The sequence below is a fragment of the Bos indicus genome, chromosome 28 (assembly GCF_029378745.1).
Source record: "Bos indicus isolate NIAB-ARS_2022 breed Sahiwal x Tharparkar chromosome 28, NIAB-ARS_B.indTharparkar_mat_pri_1.0, whole genome shotgun sequence".
Taxonomy (NCBI): Eukaryota; Metazoa; Chordata; class Mammalia; order Artiodactyla; family Bovidae; genus Bos; species Bos indicus.
The window spans coordinates 42,908,157-42,930,462 of NC_091787.1; the positions used below are offsets into that span (position 1 = coordinate 42,908,157).

The 22,306-nt window shown below is 53.3% G+C and overlaps 1 protein-coding gene across 8 annotated transcripts in view; it reads right to left on the reverse strand.

Annotated features, from left to right (window-relative positions):
• Positions 1-874: 874 nt before the first annotated feature.
• ARHGAP22 (Rho GTPase activating protein 22) overlaps positions 875-22,306 on the reverse strand; it is a 179,512-nt gene continuing 158,080 nt past the window's right edge. For 7 of the 8 annotated variants that reach the window (XM_019954121.2, XM_070782225.1, XM_070782228.1 and 4 more), the window contains 6 exons: positions 16,251-16,518; positions 13,480-13,612; positions 12,497-12,570; positions 11,765-11,886; positions 7,749-8,652; positions 875-1,418 (listed from right to left, as the gene is read on the reverse strand). In XM_019954121.2, the coding sequence (XP_019809680.2) occupies positions 1,190-1,418; positions 7,749-8,652; positions 11,765-11,886; positions 12,497-12,570; positions 13,480-13,612; positions 16,251-16,518 (1,730 nt within the window). In that variant the 3' untranslated portion in view covers positions 875-1,189. The remainder of the gene's footprint in view (positions 1,419-7,748; positions 8,653-11,764; positions 11,887-12,496; positions 12,571-13,479; positions 13,613-16,250; positions 16,519-22,306) is intronic. The other variant, XM_019954123.2, reaches the window with a different exon arrangement.

A 22,306-nucleotide genomic window follows, 5' to 3' on the forward strand; every position in this document is an offset into this window, starting at 1 on the left:
GCCTGAGTGATTTCTCCAGAGATGGTAGTCAGAAATGGGGGCACTTTGGTGACCCCACTCCCCGCAAAACCATTGCAGTTGGCTGCTGAGGATAGTGAAAAGTGATAGGGAAGGGTGCCGTGAGCAGGAGCAGATGAAGGGAATGGCACTGGCACTGCCTGCTCTCCAGACGCCAGTCCCCTCTGCTCAGAGGCTGCTGCCTTGCTGCCACTGAAGGTCCGTCCTGAGGAACTCTGGCCCACGCCTGGGCTGGGTTCGGTGGCAGCCAGGGAAAGGCTTGAAGGAACTGCCCCCATGGAGCCTTGAGGATGAACTGGAGGTAAGCAGGCAGGGAAGGGAGAGGGATTGGCATCAGCTCAAGGGGAATCTGCAAAGGGGGGTGGGCACAGCTGAGGTGTGGCCGTCACTTGGGCTCACCTCTCCATTACAGAGCCGTGCCTTCACCCTGCACATACCCAGGGGAGCAGAAGCAGGGAGCACAGCACCCCTGCTGAGCTCTGACTCACGGGCTCTGGCTCTGCAGCAGAGCCAGGGCCACGCAAAGGACAGCAGGTTACAGTGGAAGGCCGGAGAGAGATTCCGGACAGACACCAGCTGCAGAGGCCCAGGCGGTGGGAGGGGGAGCAAGCAGTGAGGAAAACCATCCTGCCTTGAGCGCAGGAGATTGAGCCGGGAGCACACAGATGTGCCTGAGTCAGCTTCAGTGACCATGGTAACACTGGGTGCTCTGAGAGCTCTGTCACCCACTTCTCAAGGCTCCTCCATGCCATCCCACCCTTGGGACACCTAGAGGACTTCCAACCCTGTGAGAAGTGGAAGAGGTCACTCAGTACCCTCCCTCTGCATGACCATAAAGGAGTCAGGCACCCAGGCATCATGCTTTGAGAGCACATTTAATAAAGAATGCAGAAAGGTCCTGGTGGGCCACTCAGATCCCAGGTGCCGTCTATTCTGGCGGTCATGGGACTGCCGCTCTGATGTCTGCCACGCCTTGCACGGTCGGAGCAGCCTCCAGATCCCGGGTGGGGCTCGGGCTCCTGACGGGGTGTCAGGACTGCTCTCTCCAGCCTGTGCCGGATCTGCTGGCACCACTGAGGCCCAGGTCCAGCTGCAAAGGCTCTGGCTCCTCTCGAGGCTGTGGAGGGCCGGGAGGGCAAGCACGCAGCAGAAACGAACTCTGCCGATTCCTTTACTTCAGCGCTCTGGCACCTTTTGCCCCAACAGTCAAGCTTCCCAGGGTTGAAAAAAACTCCTCCATCTCTCTCTGTAGCAGCTGGTTCCTCTTTTCTGCATCTTCCCGTGCCCGCTCCGAGTTCCTCAGCTTTATTTCCAGCATTGTGTACTTTTTCTTTTCTTGGTCTAGTTCTTCTTCTAGCCGTGACATTCGTTTCCTCAGGTCGGCACTACCTTCTTCGAGTCTTAAAAAATGAAAGAAGAAAGACACCATTTTAGACTTGGGCTGAGGTTTGCAAGCGAGCTCCATTGTCGGCAGACACTTGATGGGGTAAAGTAGCTGTTCAGACCTGATACCCAAGGGGAAGGTTGCTGCGAATTCAGACCCGGTGCCAGGTGAGGCTTCACAGACCACATATCCTCACAAGATCTGGGGCTTCACCCCTCAGAGATCCTCCTCTTGGCCTTCTGCACTCAAGGTCAGGGGCCCTCCCTGAGTTCTCACTCAAGTAGAAGACCACTTACCCTCCCGCCTGGCTACCTGGCATAGTGAGGGTTGGACTGCCTGCTGGCAGAGAACAGGACTGAGCCCTACAGCGAGAGGGAAGCAGGAAACTGTCCCCTTGTTTGCTCCTCTGCAAGACCCACCGAGCTCCATCCAGACACAGTGACTCACAGGAAACCCCACTCAGGTTGCCACTTCATCTTCCACTCGCTCTCGGCCTTCATACCCCAGCCCAAATGTCTCACCCTCTGGTAAGCTGCTCTTGATCCTCCCCAGCATGTCAGACACTGCTCCTTTTTGCCACCATGGAGTGCACCACAGGCCTTTCATCTTTTCAACCAATGACGCACTCCTCTGAGGCCTCAGGGACAGGCTGTGCCTGGCTCTGGGAACCGACCTGACTACAAGACGTAAGCTGGGCAGGACACAAACTGCACTGAGCCCTGAAAACGTGCGCTGCAGCTACGACGGGCTAAGGAGGCCCACGGCAGGTCACCTGGCACATGACGTGCGGAGCCAACGCCCCTCCTCCCACCCCCGCGAGGCCTGGGCCCTCACCGGTAACTGCTGAAGACAGAGCATGCAGAAGCGCTAAAATCCGGAACAAGACGGGGAGGCCCACTCATTACTGTTACTCAGTATAGTATTGGAAGTCCCAGACCCTGAGTCAGCCAAGAGGCATAAATAAAGGTATTCAGATTGGTAGGGAAGAGGTGAAACCGTCATAGATGCAGAGGACACACACTGCATGCAGAAAACCCACATGACCACAGGAAACCAGTAGGACTGATGAACGAACTCAGCACGGTAGCAATGGAAGATTGCCGGAAGGAAATTGGTTGCATTTCTTTACACTGACAATGAAACAATCCCCTTTAAAACTGCATCAAAAGAACAAGAAACAGACAAAAAACTTAGGAATAAACCTCACCAAGGCAGTGAAAGACTTACGTGCTGAGAACTACAAAACATTAATAACGGAAGTTGAATGGAAACATGATCCCGTCTCTGGGACTGGAAGAATATTGTTAAAATAGCCATGCTACTCAATCTACAGGTCTAATGCAATCCCTATCAAAGTACCCATGACATTTTTCACAGAACAAATAAAATTTATAGGGAACTGTAAAAGATCAGAATTGCGAAAGCAATCCTAAGGAAAAAGAACAAAGCAGGAACCATAACACTCCCAGACTCGAGACAATACTACAAAGCTACAGTAATCAAAATAGCATGGTATTGGCACAAAAACAGATATATGGATCAGTGGAACAGAATAGAGAGCCCAGAAATAAACCTACACACCTATGGTCAACTGATCTTTGAAAAAGGAGGCAAGATATGCAATGGGGAAAAGACAGTCTCTTCAGCATGTGGTTTGGGGAAAGTTGGAAGCTGTGTGCAAATCAACGAAGTTAGAACATACCTTTACACGATACAGAAAAATAAACTCAAAATGGCTAAAAGACCTAAATAGTAAGACATGACACCATAAAACTCCTAGAAGAGAACACAGGCAAAACATTCTCTGACACTGTGCCTATGTTTTCTTGGATCAGTCTCCCAAGGCAACAGAAATAAAAGCAAAAATAAACAAATGGAAGCTAATCAAACTTACAGCAAAGGAAACCATAAATGAAAAGAGACTGAGGACTGGGAGACAATATTTGCAAATGATGTGAAATTGAAAAATGGGCAGAAGACCTAAACAGACATTATCCAAAGATGAGGCAGAAAGTGAAAGTCACTCAGTCATCTCCAACTCTTTGTGACCCCACAGACTACAGTCCATGGAATTCTCCAGGCCAGAATATTGGAGTGGGTAGCCTTTCCCTTCTCCAGCAGATCTTCCTGACCCAGGAATCAAACCAGGGTCTCCTGCATTGAAGGCAGATTCTTTACCAATTGAGCTATCAGGGAAGCCCAAAGATGAGGTAACAGATGGCCAATAGGCACGTGAAAAGATGCTGATATCACTAATCCTTAGAGAAATGCAAATCAAAACTACAGTGAAGTATCACCTCACATTAGTCAGAATGGCCACCGTTAAACAGTCTACAGATAATAAATGGTTGAAGAGGATGTGGAGAAAAGGGAACCCTCTTACACTATTGGTGGGAATGTAAGTTGGTACAGCCGCTAAGGAAAACAGTATGGAGGTTCCTCAAAAAACTAAAAATAGGAATTCCCTGGCTGTCCAGGGGTTAGGGGCTTCGCAGGTGGCACAGGGTAAAGAATGAATTCAGAAGACGCAGGAGACACAGGCTCGATCCCTGGGTTGGGAAGATCCCCCTGGAGTACGAAATGGCAACCCACTCTAGTATTCTTGCCTGAAAAGTTCTGTGGACAGAGGAGCCTGGCAGGTTACAGTCCATGGGGTCGCAAAGAGTTGGACATGACCAATGCGTGTGTGCATGCATGCATATGCCCGCATATGCGCACACACAGGCACACGCACCAGTAGTTAGGATTCTGCGCTTTCACCACCAAGGGCCTGGGTTCAATCCCTGGTCAGGGAACTAAGATCTCATAAGCCATGTGGCATGGTCAAAATTAAAAAAAAAAAAAAATTATACAAAAAAATAGAGTTGCCATATGATCCAGCCGTCCCACTCCTGGGCATATACCCAAACAAAACTCGTAATTTGAAAGCACACGTGCACCCCTGTGTTCATAGCGGCACTTTTTACAATAGCCGAGACATGGAAATAACCCGAATGTCCATCAACAGATGAACGCATAAAGAAGGTGGTGTGTGTGTGTGTATATACACACACAGTGTAGTACTACTCAGTCATAAAAAAAGCAGTGCCATTCGCAGCAACATGGATGCATTGAGAGGCTATCATACTAAGTGAAGGAGGCCAGAGAGAGAGAGAGATACCATGTGTTGAATCTCAAATATGACGCAAATGAACTTATCTGAAATGCTCACAGATACAGACGACAGACTTGTAGTTACCAAGGGCGATGAACTTATCTGTGAAATACTCACAGATATAGACGACAGACTTGTAGTTACCAAGGGCGAGGTGAGGGGTGGGGAGGGAGGTGAGGGGGTGGGGGAAGGGTGAGGGGGTGGGGAGGGGGGTGAGGGGGAGGGGGGAAGGTGAGGGGGTGGGGGAGGGAGGGATTCAGAGTTCAGGGTTAGCAGATGCAAACTATATATATATGTGTGTGTGTGTGTGTGTGTGTGTGTGTATGGATGGATAAACAACAAGGTCCTTTTTATAGTACAGGGAACTATAGTATCCTGGGATAAACCATAATGGAAAAGAATATATTATGTATAATAATATGTATATTAATATGTATGTAATAATGTATAATAATATGTATATTAAAACTGCATCACTTTGTAGAAATTAACAATGCTGTAAATAAATCAGCTATACTTCAATAAAAAAAAAAAAAAAACACAGAGAAGGGAAAAAGCCTCCCTTTACCCTAACCTCCCATCTCGGGGGGGACAGTGTCAGAAGGCCACCCCCAAAGTGGGGGCAGCAGGTCCCCCACGAGCCTCTCCATTGCTTCTCCTCCCCTCGGGGCTCCTCCTGCACAGATCCCCCCTAGTGCTCTGGAGAACGCCCTGGGCCACCCTCTTCCTTCCACGCCACTCCTAAAGGGACTGTATCCAGCCTCAGGCTCCAAGCACCACAGGAGTGAGTGGCAGGTTGAGTGACACCCCTCAATCTTCGTCTCCCTCAAGTCCACTCAGAAACTTCATAAGCATCTACAGCCTAACAGACCCACAGCTCCGGCTCCTGCGAGTTCCTGCCCTCCTTTCCCAAGTCACCCTCCTACAGCCCCAGTCTCTTCACTCGAGACCACCTTCTTCCAAAACAAAAATGGTGTCCCTCAAGTCAGCTATTTTTCTCATCCCACATGTTCTGAATCTGGCCACTTGCCCACCTCGACTGCTGCCTCTGGAGTCCGTGCCGCCCACAGGCCTGGCCTGGATCTCCGTGGCCCCTCACTGGGCTTTGCCTGGATCTCCGTGGCCCCTCACTGGGCTTTGCCTGGATCTCCGTGGCCCCTAACTGGGCTTTGCCTGGATCTCCGTGGCCCCTCACTGGGCTTTGCCTGGATCTCCGTGGCCTCCTAACTGGGCTTTGCCTGGATCTCCGTGGCCCCTAGCTGGGCTTTGCCTGGATCTCCGTGGCTGCCTAACTGGGCTTTGTCTGCCTTGTCAAGCGCTCCTGCACACAGCAGCCAGCGCACCTCATCAGTGATGGCAGTCCTCTAGGCCTGCCAGCAGCTTCACATCTCCCTGCGAATAAAATCAAGGCATCACTCCTGGTAAAAGGCCTGGCCCCCTACCCCACCCCCACTACCTCACGCTTTCAGAGCCTGCCTGGACACTCAGCAAACACACAGTGGGTCAAGGATTGAACCCAGAGCCCACCAGACAACAAGACTGCATTTCCCCTGAGAACCCCAGCCCCTGAGAAGGTGAAAGCTTGAGTCACCTCCACAAACAGCCAAGGAGGTGACAGGTTGATTCTGACCCCCTCTGAGGCTGCCCTCGGACAGCATCCGCCAGTAACACACCCGGTGTGCTCTGTAAGCTCAGCTTCGGCAGCCCTCGCCATCCAGTGAATCTGCAGGAGCCCCTGCTGCTCTCTCTGCCTGCTGTGTCCCACCCCGTGCTTACCCTGGGGGTTTCCTCCACAATTTTACACCCTGGGTGTTACTCATGTGGTGTCCTTTCTCATCCTTGTTCACCTCAATCCTATTGGTCTTGGCTCCTATGGAGCCAAGTCCTGGCTCAGATATCACCTACGGTGACCCCACCTACCTCTGATCTCCCCCATGGCAGTGGGCACTGCCCTCATAGCCCCTTTGCTGCCATCTTCCCACCAGGAACACAGAGCCGGCACACACCTGACGCTCCCCAGGTACCCAGGAGACAGCTGCCAGCAGGACAAGAGGGTCAGATGCTGCCATTCCAGCTCCCCGTGGGAATCCCATGCTCAGAAACAGAAGCCTCCACTTTGATGGAAAAAGGAAGCACTCAGAGCCCACTGAAGCCTTCTGCTAGTGGGTGGGACATGGGTTCATAGGTCAGTCAGCTGATGCAAGGCCTGGGGCGAAAGGAGCTAAAGGGTCTGAGATGCTGATGCTCACTATCTAGCGTAGGCTCTGTGTGTGTGACAAGCTGCTTCAGTCGTGTCTGACTCTGCAACCTTCTGGACTGTAGCCCACCAGGCTCCCCTGTCCATTGGCTTCTCCAGGCAAGAATACTGGAGTGGGTTGCCATTCCCTGCTCCAGGGGATCTTCCGGAGCCAGGGATCAAACCCGAGGCTCTTATGTCTGTCTCCTGCATTGGCAGGCAGATTCTTCACCATTAATGCCACCTGGGAAGACCCACAGGCTCTGCTGGTGACTATAACGAGGGAAAAAGCCCTCAGCACGCAGGGGCTGAGAGAACAGAACCAGGGCCCATCAGTGAGCAAGCCTGCACGCCTTAAAGGGTGGCATGGGGCATCTTCTGTGACCCAGTAGAAGGGAGGGCTTGGCTCAGCAAGGTCAGCTCCCTCTTCAGAGGAAATTGGATTTCCATCCAGATGTCCTCACTCTACATTAGGCCCAACCATGGTCGGTCAGTTAGCCAGGCTGGCCTGGGGCCTGCAGTGCACAGAGGCCCTGCCCCATTCCCAGTTCCTGAACTGTAGGACATACTAGGGGGCCTGCCTCCTCCCTGAGGGCCACATAGGGACCTCCACTCTGAACCTCTCTATCAAAGTACTCTGAGCAGCTCAGACTGAGATTCTGACTCGCTCCTTTATTCAGCTGGCCTCACGGAGTCCTGGCTGCATGCTAGGCCCTCAGTTCCCAAGCTTTCCCAGACAGAGGACCCCCATCCCTCCATTCCCGGCCCTGTCCTAGGGAACCTTCTCCCAGAAAGGCAGCTTCCTGGGGGCTGGCTGCTCTGGGCCCTGCCTCCAGGAGCTATCTTTCCAAGCCAGAGGCTGATTGCCCAGGACCAGTGTCCAGTGAGCTGCTGGCTGCAAGGTCTCTGCCCAGCCTGGGAGTACCAGTCTTGCACTCGCCCAACAGGCTTTTTACCTTTTCACATTCGTCTCATACTCAGTCCTCTGCCGGCACAGCTCTGCTCTGAGCTCTGTGACCAGGCCCTGGAGAACCTCGGTTCGGCGGGCGTGGTCCTGAGCAGGGCTTCCTGGGTCACTGGGCTCGCTGCTGCTGATGCAGGCGCCCACTCCATCCAGGCCATGGTCCAGATCCAGGGATCTGCGCTCTTCACTGCTGCTGAGGACAGGGGAGGGCTCGAGGGCCCCCTCGATGTGCAGGGAGCTGCAGGTGGAGGAGTCGCTGGCCCGGCATGCTGTGCAGCTGCTGACCGAGCCCTGAGCCGAGGCCTCACAGGAGGAGGCCCCAGACCAGGGCAGGCTGGCCACACTGGGTGTGCTGGGAAAGCAGCTCTGCGGGGGCACATTGTCGTAGGTGGAGAGTCTCTGCTCGGAGCCCGAGTCCTTGAGCCGGTCTCCTGATGAGGCCCGGCGGTGGCCTCGCAGGGAGGACAGTCCATTCATGAGCCAGTTCCCTCCGGAGGAGATGATGGGGACCTCCAGGGATGAGGTGCCCACCTTCGGACTCCCCGACCGGGACCCTGACTGCCGGAAGGAAGACCTCCAGTTGGGCAGAGTCTGCACCTTCTTCCCAGGGCTGGTGGCAGCAGGGCTGCATCGGCTCCCCAGGCCCGTGGGAGAGGTTCTAGAAAGTGCCGCCACGGCAGCCCCATCCAGAGAAGAGGTCCTGTGTGAGGGCAGGCAGGGGGCGCTGGGGCTGCCGGGCTCTGCCTGGTCGTCCCTGGTGACCTCCTCGGAGCCCCACCCCACGGTGCACGGTGGGCCCCCGCGTGGGGAGGCTGGCCCCTCCGTGGTCCTCGAAGTGAAGAGCTGGCTGTGTTTGCGGATCAGGATGGTCATCAGGTGCTGGACCAGAGAAGTGCCTGCCAAGAAGAAGGAATAAGAAAAGGCTGACTGGGAATGCCTCCAGTCCAGTTTCTCCAGACCAGTCAGCAAGCTGCAGCTCGGACCCAGGGCGCCCAGCTCTGCCAGTAGCCTCAAACCAGGCTACTCCTTAAGTGTGGACTCAACAAGAGCTCGCCATCTTCCGCTCCGAAGGTAAGGATGGCCACCACACTTTCCAAATTCAGACAGGGACAGAAGGACCATACCCAACATCCCCTCCTCCATGTGGGGTCTGGAGCACAGAAAGGCACTCAGCCTTCATGCCCATTCCAACCAGCTGGCAGAGTGGGGAGCAGACACAGTGCTGGTTGAGGCTGTGGGCTGAGCCGAGGGCAGGCTGGGGCTGGAGACCAGGACCTAGGTGCCAGGGCCCTCCTGGCTGCCCCATCTGCTGCCCACAGTGGCCATGCCTGCCTGTCCACTCTGGGGGCACAGGGCTCTGGGACACAGAATTGAGATGTCTTATGGGTGCATGTGGGCACACAGACCCAGCTTCGTACACATACACAACCTCATACAGACTCACACACACATACAACCTCATACACAGCCCCATACACACACATGTAGAACCCCAGACACAACCCCACGCTGCTGCTGCTGCGTCGCTTCAGTCGTGTCCGACTCTGTGCGACCCCAGAGACGGCAGCCCACCAGGCTCCCCCGTCCCTGGGATTCTCCAGGCAAGAACACTGGAGTGGGTTGCCATTTCCTTCTCCAGTGCATGAAGGTGAAAAGTGAAAGTGAAGTCGCTCAGTCATGTCAGACTCTTCGTGACCCCATGGACGGCAGCCCACCAGGCTCCTCCATCCATGGGGTTTTCCAGGCAAGAGTACTAGAGTGGGATCCCATTCCTTCTCCACACAAACCCATACACATACATATAAAACCCCAGACACAGAGTCACACACACAACCCCATACACAGTCACACACATACACAACCCCATACACAGTCACACATATACACAACCCCATACACAGTCACACATATACACAACCCCCTACAGAGTCACTCACACACAACCTCATACACAAAGTCACACATGTACACGACCCCATACATAGTCACACACATACACAACCCCATACACAGAGTCACACACACACACAACCTCAAACACAATCCTATACACACACATATAAAACCCCAGACACACAGTCACACATATACCCATACAGTCACACATACACAACCCCATAGTCACACACATACACAACCCATACACAGTCACACACATACACGACCCCATACACAGAGTCACACACATACACAACCCCATAGACACACATATAAAATCCCAGACACATAATCACATATATACCCATACAGTCATACACACAACCCCATACAGAGTCACTCACACACAACCTCATACACAGTCATACATACACAACCCCATACACAGAGTCACACACATATACAACCCCATACACAGAGTCAAACACACACACAGCCCCATACACGGAGTCACATATCCACAATCCCATACACAGAATCACACACACACAACCCCATACACAGAGTCACACACATATACAATCTCATTCACAGAGTCACACACACATACAACCCCATACACAGTCACACACATACACAGCCCCATACAAAGAGTCACACATACACAACCCCATACACAATCACACACAAATGCACATAGCCACCCCCCTAACATGAACAACCCCCCCCACCAAGCACATGCTTCCTCTTCCCCAGGCCACAGCCCCTGAGACACAGCCTGTACCATATGGGGGACTCAGTTCCTGAGGCTGTGGGTGGAGAGAGGGGTCCGTGACAAAGGCAGGCTTTGCAGAGGGACCAAGGCATCTACCCTCCTGTTATCCTCCACCAAAGACCAGAGACAGGGGGAGGCTTCTGTGTGATGAGGAAGGGCAAGTGCTTCTACTCCCACTAGAAGTAATGAGAGTCATGGGGAACAGTAAGTTAACAATCTTTAGTAGGTGAAGCAAGAACCTGGCAGTTCAGCAGGGTGAGCATTTGCCCTCAGGCACCTGTGCAGCCAGGCAGATGGGAGCTCTGGGGAGACTGCCAGTCAGGCCAAGGGAGTGTTGGGACAGGGAAAGCTCTGCAGCCCACCCCTCACCCCCGCACCTCCCCTAGTTCATGTTCCACAGGAATGGCCACTCTGCCCTCAGCCTGCCTCGTGCCAGGGCAGCAGGCTCCAGCTGGCGTCAGGCAGGTTCTGCGTGCGTTCTGCCAGCCTCTCCGCTCCTTGGCTTGACCGGCTGCGGGTTTCCTGTGAGCAGCCAGACTCTCACACTAGAGAGGATGGTCTTCCTATGGGGCCTCCAAGCAGTGCGCTCCTTTCCAGGCCAGCCTGCACCTGTGTGCCCTCTGAAAAGTCAGACTAACAGAGTCACCGCACCTCTTGCGGCCTGTCTCCTCATCTGTCACGTGGGGGCAGTAACCGGGGGCTTCTTGTGAGGACTGAAACGCGGTGGTAGAAGTAAAGCACTCGGCAGAGGCCCTGACGTGTGCAAAGCGGCTGCTGTTGCTCTATTATTTAAAATCTTTTTAGTATGACTGTTCATTACAGAACATAATATCCCTAGGGTTTGCTGAGCTCTAACATCCAGAAGAAGCCTGTGACAATTATTTAATAGAAAATTACTTCAGTAATTTTCAAAAACATTTGTGTGTAATTTTGTTTTATTTTATTTTTTAACTTTACAATATTGTATTGGTTTTGCCATATATCAAAATGAATCCGCCATAGGTATACATGTGTTCCCCATCCTGAACCCTCCTCCCTCCTCCCTCATTTGTGTATATTTAAGGGCAAGGGCACTGACCTTTTCCACCCCACCTCCACCCCCTCAGCCGCTCCCATCATTCTAACTGCACCTTATGACCCCATCCACAGGGCAAAGTTCCTTTTCCTTTTAGAGCTGACCCCATGGGGGAAGAGGGGCTGCAGAAGGCAGTGAGGAGGTCCAGAGAGGCTGCTTCCAAGTGCCCAGGGCTGGGGCCACCCCTCCTGCTGGCCTGCTGTGAGGGTTCTGAGGACTTGCCCAGGACCGACGTGAGCCCAGAGCACCCAGCACCACCACATACACCCCCCACCGTTACCTTCCATAATGGTCACTGGGTCTTCTCTCTGCGGCCGAAGTATATTAGGCCCAAAAACAGTTGCCAGGTTCTGGACGCTCATCTTGTTGACATCTGAGTGGGACTGAACTTCATCCAGAAACCTACAAAGTAAGGAAGAGACAGTTGGCAGAGAAGCAAATCCTGACTCCAGATCTGCTGGGAGCTGCCTGGCCCCCGTGCTCAGCTGTGCCCCTCTTTCCACAGCTACCGGGCACAGTCAGCTGCCCCTGCCAGGCTCAGAAGAAAGCAGAGCTTCCCTGAGATCCGGAGGGCCATCAGAAGTAAAGGCCACTGGAACCAGGGCCTGTTGTTGGTGTGGAAGGACAGAACTCCCCACCTGCAGTGGGCGCAGCTGCCTAGAAAGGCTCAGACCCCCAGATGCCGGGCTGGGTGAAGGCTCACCCTACCTGTCCTCTCCTGGCACCCTGAGCCTAGGTCACTGTCAGGAAGCAGACCCACGGGGAGGGATGGTGAGAGGCACCCAGGTGAAGCAGAAGGAACAAAGGCCATCCCGCTTTCCTTCAGGAATGGTGTACTCAGGACTGTATAACACTGACTGCTCCGACCAGGACTATAATAAGCTCTGTAAGTGCAGAGACTTCTTTTATATCCCCCACTGGCTTGACAGATGTGTGGGGGGCCCCCCGACCCCTGTGAAAGGCATACGGAGCCAGACCGCAGGAGAGGGAAGCCCCACCCCGAGTCACTTACTTGCAGATATATCTGAGCAGGTTGTAATTGACCAGGGGAAGGCTGCTCACTTGCTTAGCCAACTCCAGAGTCCCCTTGGGATTGAGAGAGAAAAAACAGCATTTCAAAGATCAGCAGGGAGGCCCCAGGCCTTCTCTTGCTGGAGGGAGGCGGGAAGAGGAGGGGTGGGAATCTGAGTCCAGACCTCCAGCCACAGCCCAGGGGCCTGGCCGCCAGTGACCAGAGGGCACCACCAGTTTCATCCCCATGGCTGGTGACCTCTGGGGGAAGAGATTTACTTTCGAGATGCTGTTGTGAGGGATGTGCCTCTGCAGAGCCACAGAGGAATGTCAGGGCCAGCGCTCAGCTCACTTATCGAGGCACAAATATTTGCTAGATAAAGACCCCTCATCTCCCACACAGCCACAGGGAGGGCAAACAGTTCTTCCCCAGCTGGAGCCAACCAGGGCTGCAGGCGGGGGGCTCTGTCCTGGGGGCAGTCTCAAATTCTTTTGGGAGGAGGCAGGATAGAAATAGATGAAAAGTCTGGTTGTTTCTGAATCCCAAGGCCGGCCTGGGTAGCCCGAGTTAGATGTGGGAGGAGGTGATGGAGCAGGAGTGCCCACTGAGTGGTGGTCCAGCCCGGGCACGCTGTACTCAAGAGCATGGCTGGAACACAGCCTGCTTCAGGAGGACACTGTACTCAAGAGCATGCCTGGAACACAGCCTGCTTCAGGAGGTACCTGTCCCTCCAAGAGATGGAGGGCTGCACACACGGAGGGGATGCCCCAGGCATCCCACCCCAGAGTACCCTCCCTCCTAGTGGGGAAATATGCTAGCCCTTCCCAGATTAGGAGCTTCTAGGCCTGGCCCCCGCCCCCAACAAAGCAGGCTACAGGATCTATGTACCATGGAAAGTCACGAAAAGTCCTGTATCCACGACCTCCCCCCGCCACCACCTAGCAGGCCCACTCCCCCAGCATGGGTCCCCATGAGCCACTAACCTCCCCCTCGTCCTTGGTGAGCAGCTGGGCGCAGTTAAGGAAGTCCTCGTACCTGGCGAAGGGGACCACAGGCTCGGGGAGCTCCCGCAGGTAGAGCTTCAGCAGTGAGGCCACCGTGTGCACGTCTGTTGTGCTGCAGACGGAGGGACACCCGTGAGGCTGGGCCCCGGAGGACCGCGGGGTGGCCAGCACCTCGCCCACCCCCTCAGGACCCGTGAGGCTGGGCCCCAGAGGACCGCGGGGTGGCCAGCACCTCGCCCACCCCCTCAGGACCCGTGAGGCTGGGCACCAGAGGACTGCGGGGTGGCCAGCACCTCGCCCACCCCCTCAGGACCCGTGAGGCTGGGCACCAGAGGACTGCGGGGTGGCCAGCACCTCGCCCACCCCCTCAGGGGCGGTCTCTGCTCCCACATCCGTGTATGTGTATGCATGCACACACACACTGACGACCGGCCAAGGAATAGACGGGTGTGAAGGGCCACCTTCCACTGGCCTGGTGCCTGCCCCAGGGTACTCTGGGGTCGTGGAGCCAAGGGCACAGGAGCCAGGGGCACAGCTGTCCTTTGGCCCAAGTCTGAGCCTGCTCCTCTGCCCAGGATCACCCTCTAGTGGAAGCAGGAGGACTGTGTCAAACATGCCCACCAAGCAGGGCTGTCAAGCCCCTTGGAAAAGGGCAGCTGTCCTTGGGCACCTAGCTAGGCAAGTCAGAGGTCAGCACCTCTCCCCAGCTTCTGGGCTCCTATTCACACTACAGATGCCCCATCTCCAGTGCCCCGGAGCCCCATATGTCCATTCCCAGGCATCAGTCTTTGCTTGCAGCTCGGAGCTGCCCAGGCTGCAGTGGGCCCTGTAGAGGATGGTGGCCCTGGGCCTGTTTGGATTCTGGGCTCAGGTCCTGGGCTGCAGTCCTGGTACCTCCTCCAAGCTTGCCTTCCAGGCTGGGTGGGCCCCAGGTGTTTCGTCTGCTTTTCTGGATCTGCATGTCCCTCATGGGAGGTGTTCAGGAAAGATGGGCCTCAGGCCAAAAGTGGCTGTGCCATTAAGGCGCCTCCTGGCCTGCTGTCCATCTCATCACTGAGATGAGCCCTGGGGTCCCTTCCACGCTGGCATTTGGAATTCTGGGGTTCCATAGGGCCACATGCACCTCGAATTTGCATCCCCAGAGCCCCTCCCTGCCTCAGGACTGGTGGCTCTTGATGGCTCTTGGTCTGGCTAACTGAGCAGCCCTCATCCCTGCCCCCACCTCCCCTCTCCAGCCAAGCACGCGGCCGCCCTCACCCTTCTCTGCCTTCTCCCAGCCACTCCTCTGCTGACACCCCCATTTCCTGGAAGCCTATGTCCCCAATGGGTACCCAGCCTTGAGCCCGAGCCACCTTCCACCTGGGGACCCCATGAGTTCACTGCCAGCCACTGCATGAGCAGGAACCCCAGGAAGATGGGGGTAGGGATGGGAAGCTAGGAGGATGAGCAGCTTGCCTTTGGACAAGGGCCAGCCCCTTGTGGGGAAGGTGAAGCATTTCTGATCTGGGCAAGCAGACTCAGAGGGCGGCCCCTCTGGGCTGCAGACCTTGTGGCCGACCCTGAAACTTCCGGCATCCCTGCCCAAAGCCCCATCCCGACTCCTCCTGGCTGCCCGGGGTTACAGTGCTCCTGGTCCCGGGAGCTCGGCTCAGCCCTGACTGCCCCATCTTTCCACCCTCCCCATAAATTCACTTCCTCTCTTTCTCCCCACTCCACACTGTTGGCCTGTGCCCGCTTGGGGCAGACCATCTCTGGGAAATGGCGATCAGACCCACACTCCACATCTGAAAAAGATAGACTCTCCTGGCTGCGGTGATGGTCTGGGCAGATGCTGGAGGGGCTGGCGGTGTTCTGCCCTGAGAGGAAAAGACCTGAAAATGCCAGGGCTGCCAGCAGAAACCTGTGGGCCTATCCTGCAAGGGGTGGGGGCTTGTCTGCCCCAGGAGAGGGCGGATCTGAGAAGGGGCAGAAGCTCCACGGGGTCCAGGGTTGGCTGGCTGCCTGCAGAAAGAGCTTTCTACGAACAACTACCCCATAATGGGGGTTTCGTCAGAGAGAAGAGGCCCCCAAACAGTCACCTCTCCCTGCTCTTAGCCCCTGGGCTCTCAGTGAGGCTGACTCTGTCCCAGGGTGGACCCTAGGACCCAGTAAGCCCCAGTGTTGGGTAGTCTGGGTGCTGGGCGAGGACGGGTGGAGGAGACTCACTCTCCTGCCCCCGAAACTTGTGGGGATGTGCATCTCAGTACTGGCACCTAAGGAGCCAGGGGGTGGGGAATGGGTCACCCTGAGACAGCAGAGCCAAGAGACGGACGTGGGCTTATGAGGGGCATCTCCACAGTGGATAGAGCCCGCATGGAAGTAGCAGGATCTACCCATGTGGGAGACCCAGGGCTGCTACACTGGTTCTATGCCCCACACTCCGCCCATCAGGAGGGCTGGCTGGGCACGTGTGTACCAGTGTGGGGCTTCACCCTACCCTCCATCCTGCACCCAGGCCTCTCTGCTGGCATCCTGAGAGGAGACTCTGCAGGGGCGCTGGACAGGCGGCCCTATCTGCATCTCCTCCCAGTCCTGCACCCAGGCCTCTCAGCTGGCATCCTGAGAGGAGACTCTGCAGGGGCGCTGGACAGGCGGCCCTATCTACATCTCCTCCCAGTCCTGCACCCAGGCCTCTCAGCTGGCATCCTGAGAGGAGACTCTGCAGGGTGATGGACAGGCGGCCCTATCTGCATCTCCTCCCAGGAGCTCACCTGTCAAACCGTGGCTTCTCCCCACAGTCAAAGGAATCCTGCAGGTCCCTCACCAGGTTGGCCTGGCCGGGCATGCGGAAGAGGCCCTCCTCGCTGAGCCCGCGCTCCCGGATGAAGTCCACACACTGCTCCACCAGCAGCGGTGCCAGGCGTGGGCCATACTTCCGCTCGTGGTGGACTGTGTCCTCCAGGCGCTGCCCAAAGATCCCTGGGCACAGAGAGGAGCTGGTCACACCCTCAGCTAGCTGACGCAACAGTGGGGAGGACGCTGGGGACAACAGAGGGCAGGGAGTGCTGTCAGGGCCCAGGATGGCGCCCCTGCCCCCGCCCCGAGGAAGCAGATCAGAAACTGGAAGGGCAGGCACCAGGCGGTTGGGACAGGGCAGAAGGGCATATCGGGCAGCAGCCTAGCCTGGCCTGTGGAGCCTGTCCAAGCGTGAGGACCCTTTGGGCCCTCGGGAAGCATGCATTACACATTTTATTTATTGGTTTATAGATGCAACACTAACTTTCAAATGGCAGTGGCTTGCATTTAAACACCTAACACCTTGGGCACCAAAAGATGCACTCCAGAATGTTCTTCGTGGCACCCTCTGCAATCTCTCTGAATGAGAAACCAGCTAATGCCCATAAGTGGCAGAATGAGCGGGAGCATCATGGTCTGCTCATGCCATGGAGCACAGGGCAGCAATGAGCACCGCCGAGGCACAAGCAACAAGACAGGACAGATAATGTGAGAGCAGAACCACGAGCCAACACTGGAGATCATCAGGGAGACGGGAGTCGAAACTCTCACACCCGTGAGGACCCTGCCATCCAAAAAGTGGAACACAACCCGCGCTGGTGAGGGTGTCGAGAAACCGAGCGCCTGTGCCCTGTTCATGGGGATGGAAGCTGGCGCAGCCACTGTGGAAAACAGTGCGGAAGCACCTCGAACAATTAAAAGCAGAATTACTGTACGACCCAGCAATTCCGCTTCTGGGCATATCGCCAAAAACTGAAAGCAGAGACTCGAGCAGATACACAAGCACCCATGTTCACAGTAGTATTATTCACAATACCCCAACGGTGGAAGCAAACCGAGGGTCCACGGATGGACAGATGGATAAACACGATGTGATGCACATATACAGCATAATATTATTCAGCCACAAGAAGAAGGAAATTCTGACAAACGCCACAACATGGGCAGACCTTGAGGACATTTTGCCAGGTGAAATAAGCCCGTCCACTGAAACACCAGTACCGCATGATTCCACTTACATGAGACACTTAGCATAAGCAAATTCAGAGCGATGGAAAGTAGAAAGCTGGTCGCCAGGGGCTGGAGGACAGCAGAATGGAGAGTTATCGTTTAATGGGTAGAGTGTCTATTTTTGTGCATTGTGTTAGAGAATGTTCTAATTTCATTCTTTTACATATAGTTGTTCAATTTTCCAGCACCGCTTACTGAAGAGACTATCTTTTTTTTTTCACTGTATATTCTTGCCTCCTCTGTCATAGATTAATTGGCCACAGGCATGTGAGTTTATTTCTGGGTTTTCTCTCCCGTTCTTTTGATCTATATTTCTGTTTTTATGCCAGTACTATACTGTTTTGACCGAGAAGGCAATGGCACCCCACTCCAGTACTCTTGCCTGGAAAACCCCATGGATGGAGGAGCGTGGTAGGCTGCAGTCCATGGGGTCGCTAGGAGTCAGACGTGACTGAGCGACTTCACTTTCACTTTTCACTTTCATGCATTGGAGAAGGCAATGGCAACCCACTCCAGTGTTCTTGCCTGGAGAATCCCAGGGACGGAGGAGCCTGGTGGGCTGCCGTCTATGGGGTCGCACAGAGTCGGACATGACTGAAGTGACTTAGCAGCAGCATACTGTTCTGATTACTATAGTTTATAGTGTAGTCTGAAGTCAGGAAGTCTGATTCCTCCAGCTCTGTTTTTCTTTCTCAAGATTGCTTTGGCTAGTCATGGTCTTTTGTGTCTCCATACACATTTTAAGATTTTTTTGGTTCTAGTTCTATTAAAAAAAATGCCATGGGTAATTTGAAAGGGATTGCATTAAATCTATAGATTGCCTTGGGTTCGTAAACTGTCACTGTTTGCAGATGACGTGCTATTATACACAGAAAATCCTAAAGATGCTGTCAGAAAATCATGAGAGCTCAATGAATTTGGTAAAGTTTCAAGATACAGAATTAATACACAGAAGTCTCTTGCATTCCTATACACTAACAATGAAAGCTCAGAAACAGAAATTGAGGAAACAACCCCATTTGCCATCTCATCCAAAAGAGGAAAATACTCAGTGGTAGATTTACCTAAGGCGGCAAGACCTACACACGGAAAAATGTAAGACGCTCACGGAAGACACTGAAGATGACGCAAAGAGACGGAGATGCACCGTGTTCCTGGTATACCCACACCGGAAGAATAAACGTTGTCAAAATGACTACACCAAGCAACCTGCAGAAACAAACCTGAAATGGATCAAAGACCTGAATGGAAGACTGAACACGATAAAACTCTTAGAGGAAAACAGGCAGCGTACTCTTAGACATAAACTGCAGCAGTGTCTTTTATGATTCATCTCCTAGAGTAATGAAAACAAAGACAAAATAAACAAATGGGACCTCGTTAAACTTAAAAGTTTCTGCCCAGCAAAGGAAAAAACAAACAAAATGAAGAAACAGAATGGGAGAAAATATTTGCAAATGGAGCGACTGACAAGGGACTAATCTCAGAAATATACAAATAGCCCATGCATCTCTATGTCAAAAAAAAAAAAAAACCTAATCAAAAAATAGGGAGAAGACTTAAATAGGTATTTCTCCAAAGAAGACATACAGATGACCAAAAGGCACATGAAAAGATGCTTAACATCACTAATTTCCAGAGAAATGCAAATCAGAACTACAGTGAGGTATCACTTCATACCCATCAGAATGGCTATTATCAAGAAGTCGACAGACGATAAATGGTAGACAGGACATGGAGAAAAGGGAACCCTCCTACACTGTTGGCAGGAATGTAAATTAGTACAGCTACTATGGAGAACAGTATGTAGGTTCCTCAGAAAAGGAAAATTAGAGCTACCGTATGATCCAACAATTTCTCTGTTCACCATATACCTGGAGAAAACACCTAATCTGAAAGGGGACACACATACCCCAGTGTTCATGAAAAGTGAAAGTGAAGTCGCTCAGTCGTGTCCGACTCTTTGCGACCCCATGGACTGTAGCCTAGGCTCCTCCGTCCATGGGATTTTCCAGGCAAGAGTTCTGGAGTGGGGTGCCGTTGCCTTCTCCAGGGGATCTTTCCAACGCAGGAATGGAACCTGGGTCTCCCGCACTGCAGGCAGACGCTTTACCATCTGAGCCACCAGGGAAGCCTCCAGTGTTCACAGCATCACTGTTTACAGTGGCAAGATGCAGAAGCAACCTGAATGTCCATCGTCAGAGGAGTGAGTAAAGACGTGGTGCACTTGCACAATGGACTACTACTCAGCCGTAAAAACGAATGAAATAATGCCATTTGCAGCAACATGAATAAACCTAGAGATTATCATACTAAGTGAAGTCAGAAAGAGGTTATTATATATCAATATTATGTCACTCATATGTAGAATCTGGTTTAAAAAATAAAAATCAACTTATTTACAAAACAGAAGCAGACTTACAGATATTGAGAACATACTTCTGGTTACCAAAGGGGAAACATGGAGCGGAAGGACAAAGCAGGGGCTTGGGATTAACACACACACACTATAATAACCAAGGACCTACTGTAGAGCACAGGGAGCTCTACTCAGTGCTCTGTGATAACCTACGAGAAAAGAATCTAAAAAGGAACGAACACAGGTATATTATGTGTACAAAACGGAAGCACCGTGCTGTACGCCTGAAACCAACTCAACATTATAAATCAACTATATTCCAATAAAATAAAAATCAGAAAAACAAAAGAACCCAGGCGGTCTGGCTCCAGGTCTGGAGACTATTCCAGGCCACACGGCTGCTCTCCACTCTCCCTGGAGCGTGGATACCTATGTGATGCTATTACCCCACCAGTCTTGCTTCCGATGTTTCTCCTGTCTTTCTTCACCGGTAGCTCCCAAGCATGTGGTCATTTGGGCAACAGGACAATCCAAAAAAAGGAAAAACTATCTGCTTTCTGGGATTTGGACAGCTCAGCTGCCCTTGCCCACTGGGGTGCAACCTGTAAACAGTACTGAACACAGGGGCGGATGCTGCCCAAAGACTGGCGTGGGGGCTGCCTGGGGCAACTCTGAGGTACCACCACCAACAGTCCCGGCCTCTCTGCCCAGTCCAAGAGAGGCCTAGGCTGGTCTGGGACACGAGGACATTGCTCCTTCTACGGCACACTCAGGGCTCAATCACGTGCGCCCAGCAATGAGCCACATGGGTCCACATGTTCCTGTTTAGCTAGGCAGAGGTTTGAAACATGTTACTTCAGACTTTTATACTTTATAAAAGATTCATATAAAAAAATCTGGACCATATAAAATATTTTTTATTCATATAAAAAATCTGGAAAAAATTCTTCTCTTAAAAGAATCCACAGATCTGGTGGTACCAGGCCAGAATTTCCAAACAGTCACGCTGACAGAGTTCAGTGGCCCCTCTGTCTTTCTGGAGAAGGAAATGGCAGTATTCTTACTGGAGTAAGAATTCCTAATACAGTATTCCTACTCCAGTATTCTTGCCTGGAGAATCCCATGGACAGAGGAACCTAGCAGGGTATACAGTTCATGGGATCGCAAGAGTCAGACATGACTTAGCACTATCTTTCTTTCTCTTCTTTCTGCCCTTCTGATAGCCCATGTATCTGCTAATTCTCCACAGTCCCCACCATCCCCTACTGCCTCACACCCAGTCCACATTTCACTCCTGCAGCTTTGCCAAACACTCACCTCTTTACACGGCACAGACTTCCCCACCGGGCCCTGGGTCAGAATGAAGTAGGAGAGGGGCCTGACTCACAGAAATGGGAAGTCAGGCCTGTTGTGACCAGAGGCATCGGCTACAACCTCAAATAAGCAGGCACAGAACATACAGGGGGAACGGCCCTTGAGCGGAGCGTCCTTAGGAAGGGCTGGAGCCAACCTGGCCCTGCACCTTGGCGCCCACATCCTGCCTCCCTCCCTACTTGGGCATACACCCTGGCCCTTTCACTTCCGCTCTACCCACTACTCGAGCATCTTGAATACGTCTGCTCTCCTGCTGCCTGGCCTGTGCAGAGGACATCTCTTCCCTGTTCACTCTGTGCAAAATTCTGGTTAGCCATTGAGATCAGCTGTCACAAATCCTTTCTTCAGCACGACCACAGGGCTCTTGGGCTCCCTCTCTGGCCCTCTTATCACAGACCATGCGAAGACACTTGCCTCTGCCTGGTTCCCCACTGGGAACCAGTCCCTCTCCCCAGTCCTCAGCCACTGCTGGGCTTGGAGGGGAGGTCAAGGAGTGCTGAGTGAAGGAAGCTGAACACATAGCCCAGGACTGTCCACCATCCAGAGTTCGTGCACTCAGCTTCCCACCCTTGGCTCACAGGTAACTAAAGGCCACAGTCTGGGAAGAGAGACATGGAGGAAAAGAACTCTAAAATTCTCTCTGGAGAGTCACAAAGCCTGGGTAAATCTATCTAGCCTCCTCTTGGCCCCAACCCTTTCTGCTCCCCAATTGCCTGTTCCCAGGACATCTGCTGTCCACCTGTCCACCGGTCCATCCATCCTTCCATCACTCTTGCGCTTGTGCCCCACCCTGTTCTAGGTCTTAGAGGGTCTCAGATCTGCCCAGAGGACTAGAAACATAAATACCACCACAGGCTCCTCTGCTCAAACCCCTTCTTGCCTCCCTCCTCCCCACCCAGGATAAAACCTAAACTTGGCAGGCAGACGGACAAGGGCCTGCCTACCTCCCCATCAGATTCTGAGGCGCAGAGGAGCCTGGGCCAGGCAGAAAGAAGCTGCTGCATGGCCAGCCCCGCCGTCTGTGCGGTCACACAGCTCCCATGTCTCTGAAGCCCTTTTTCAACATCA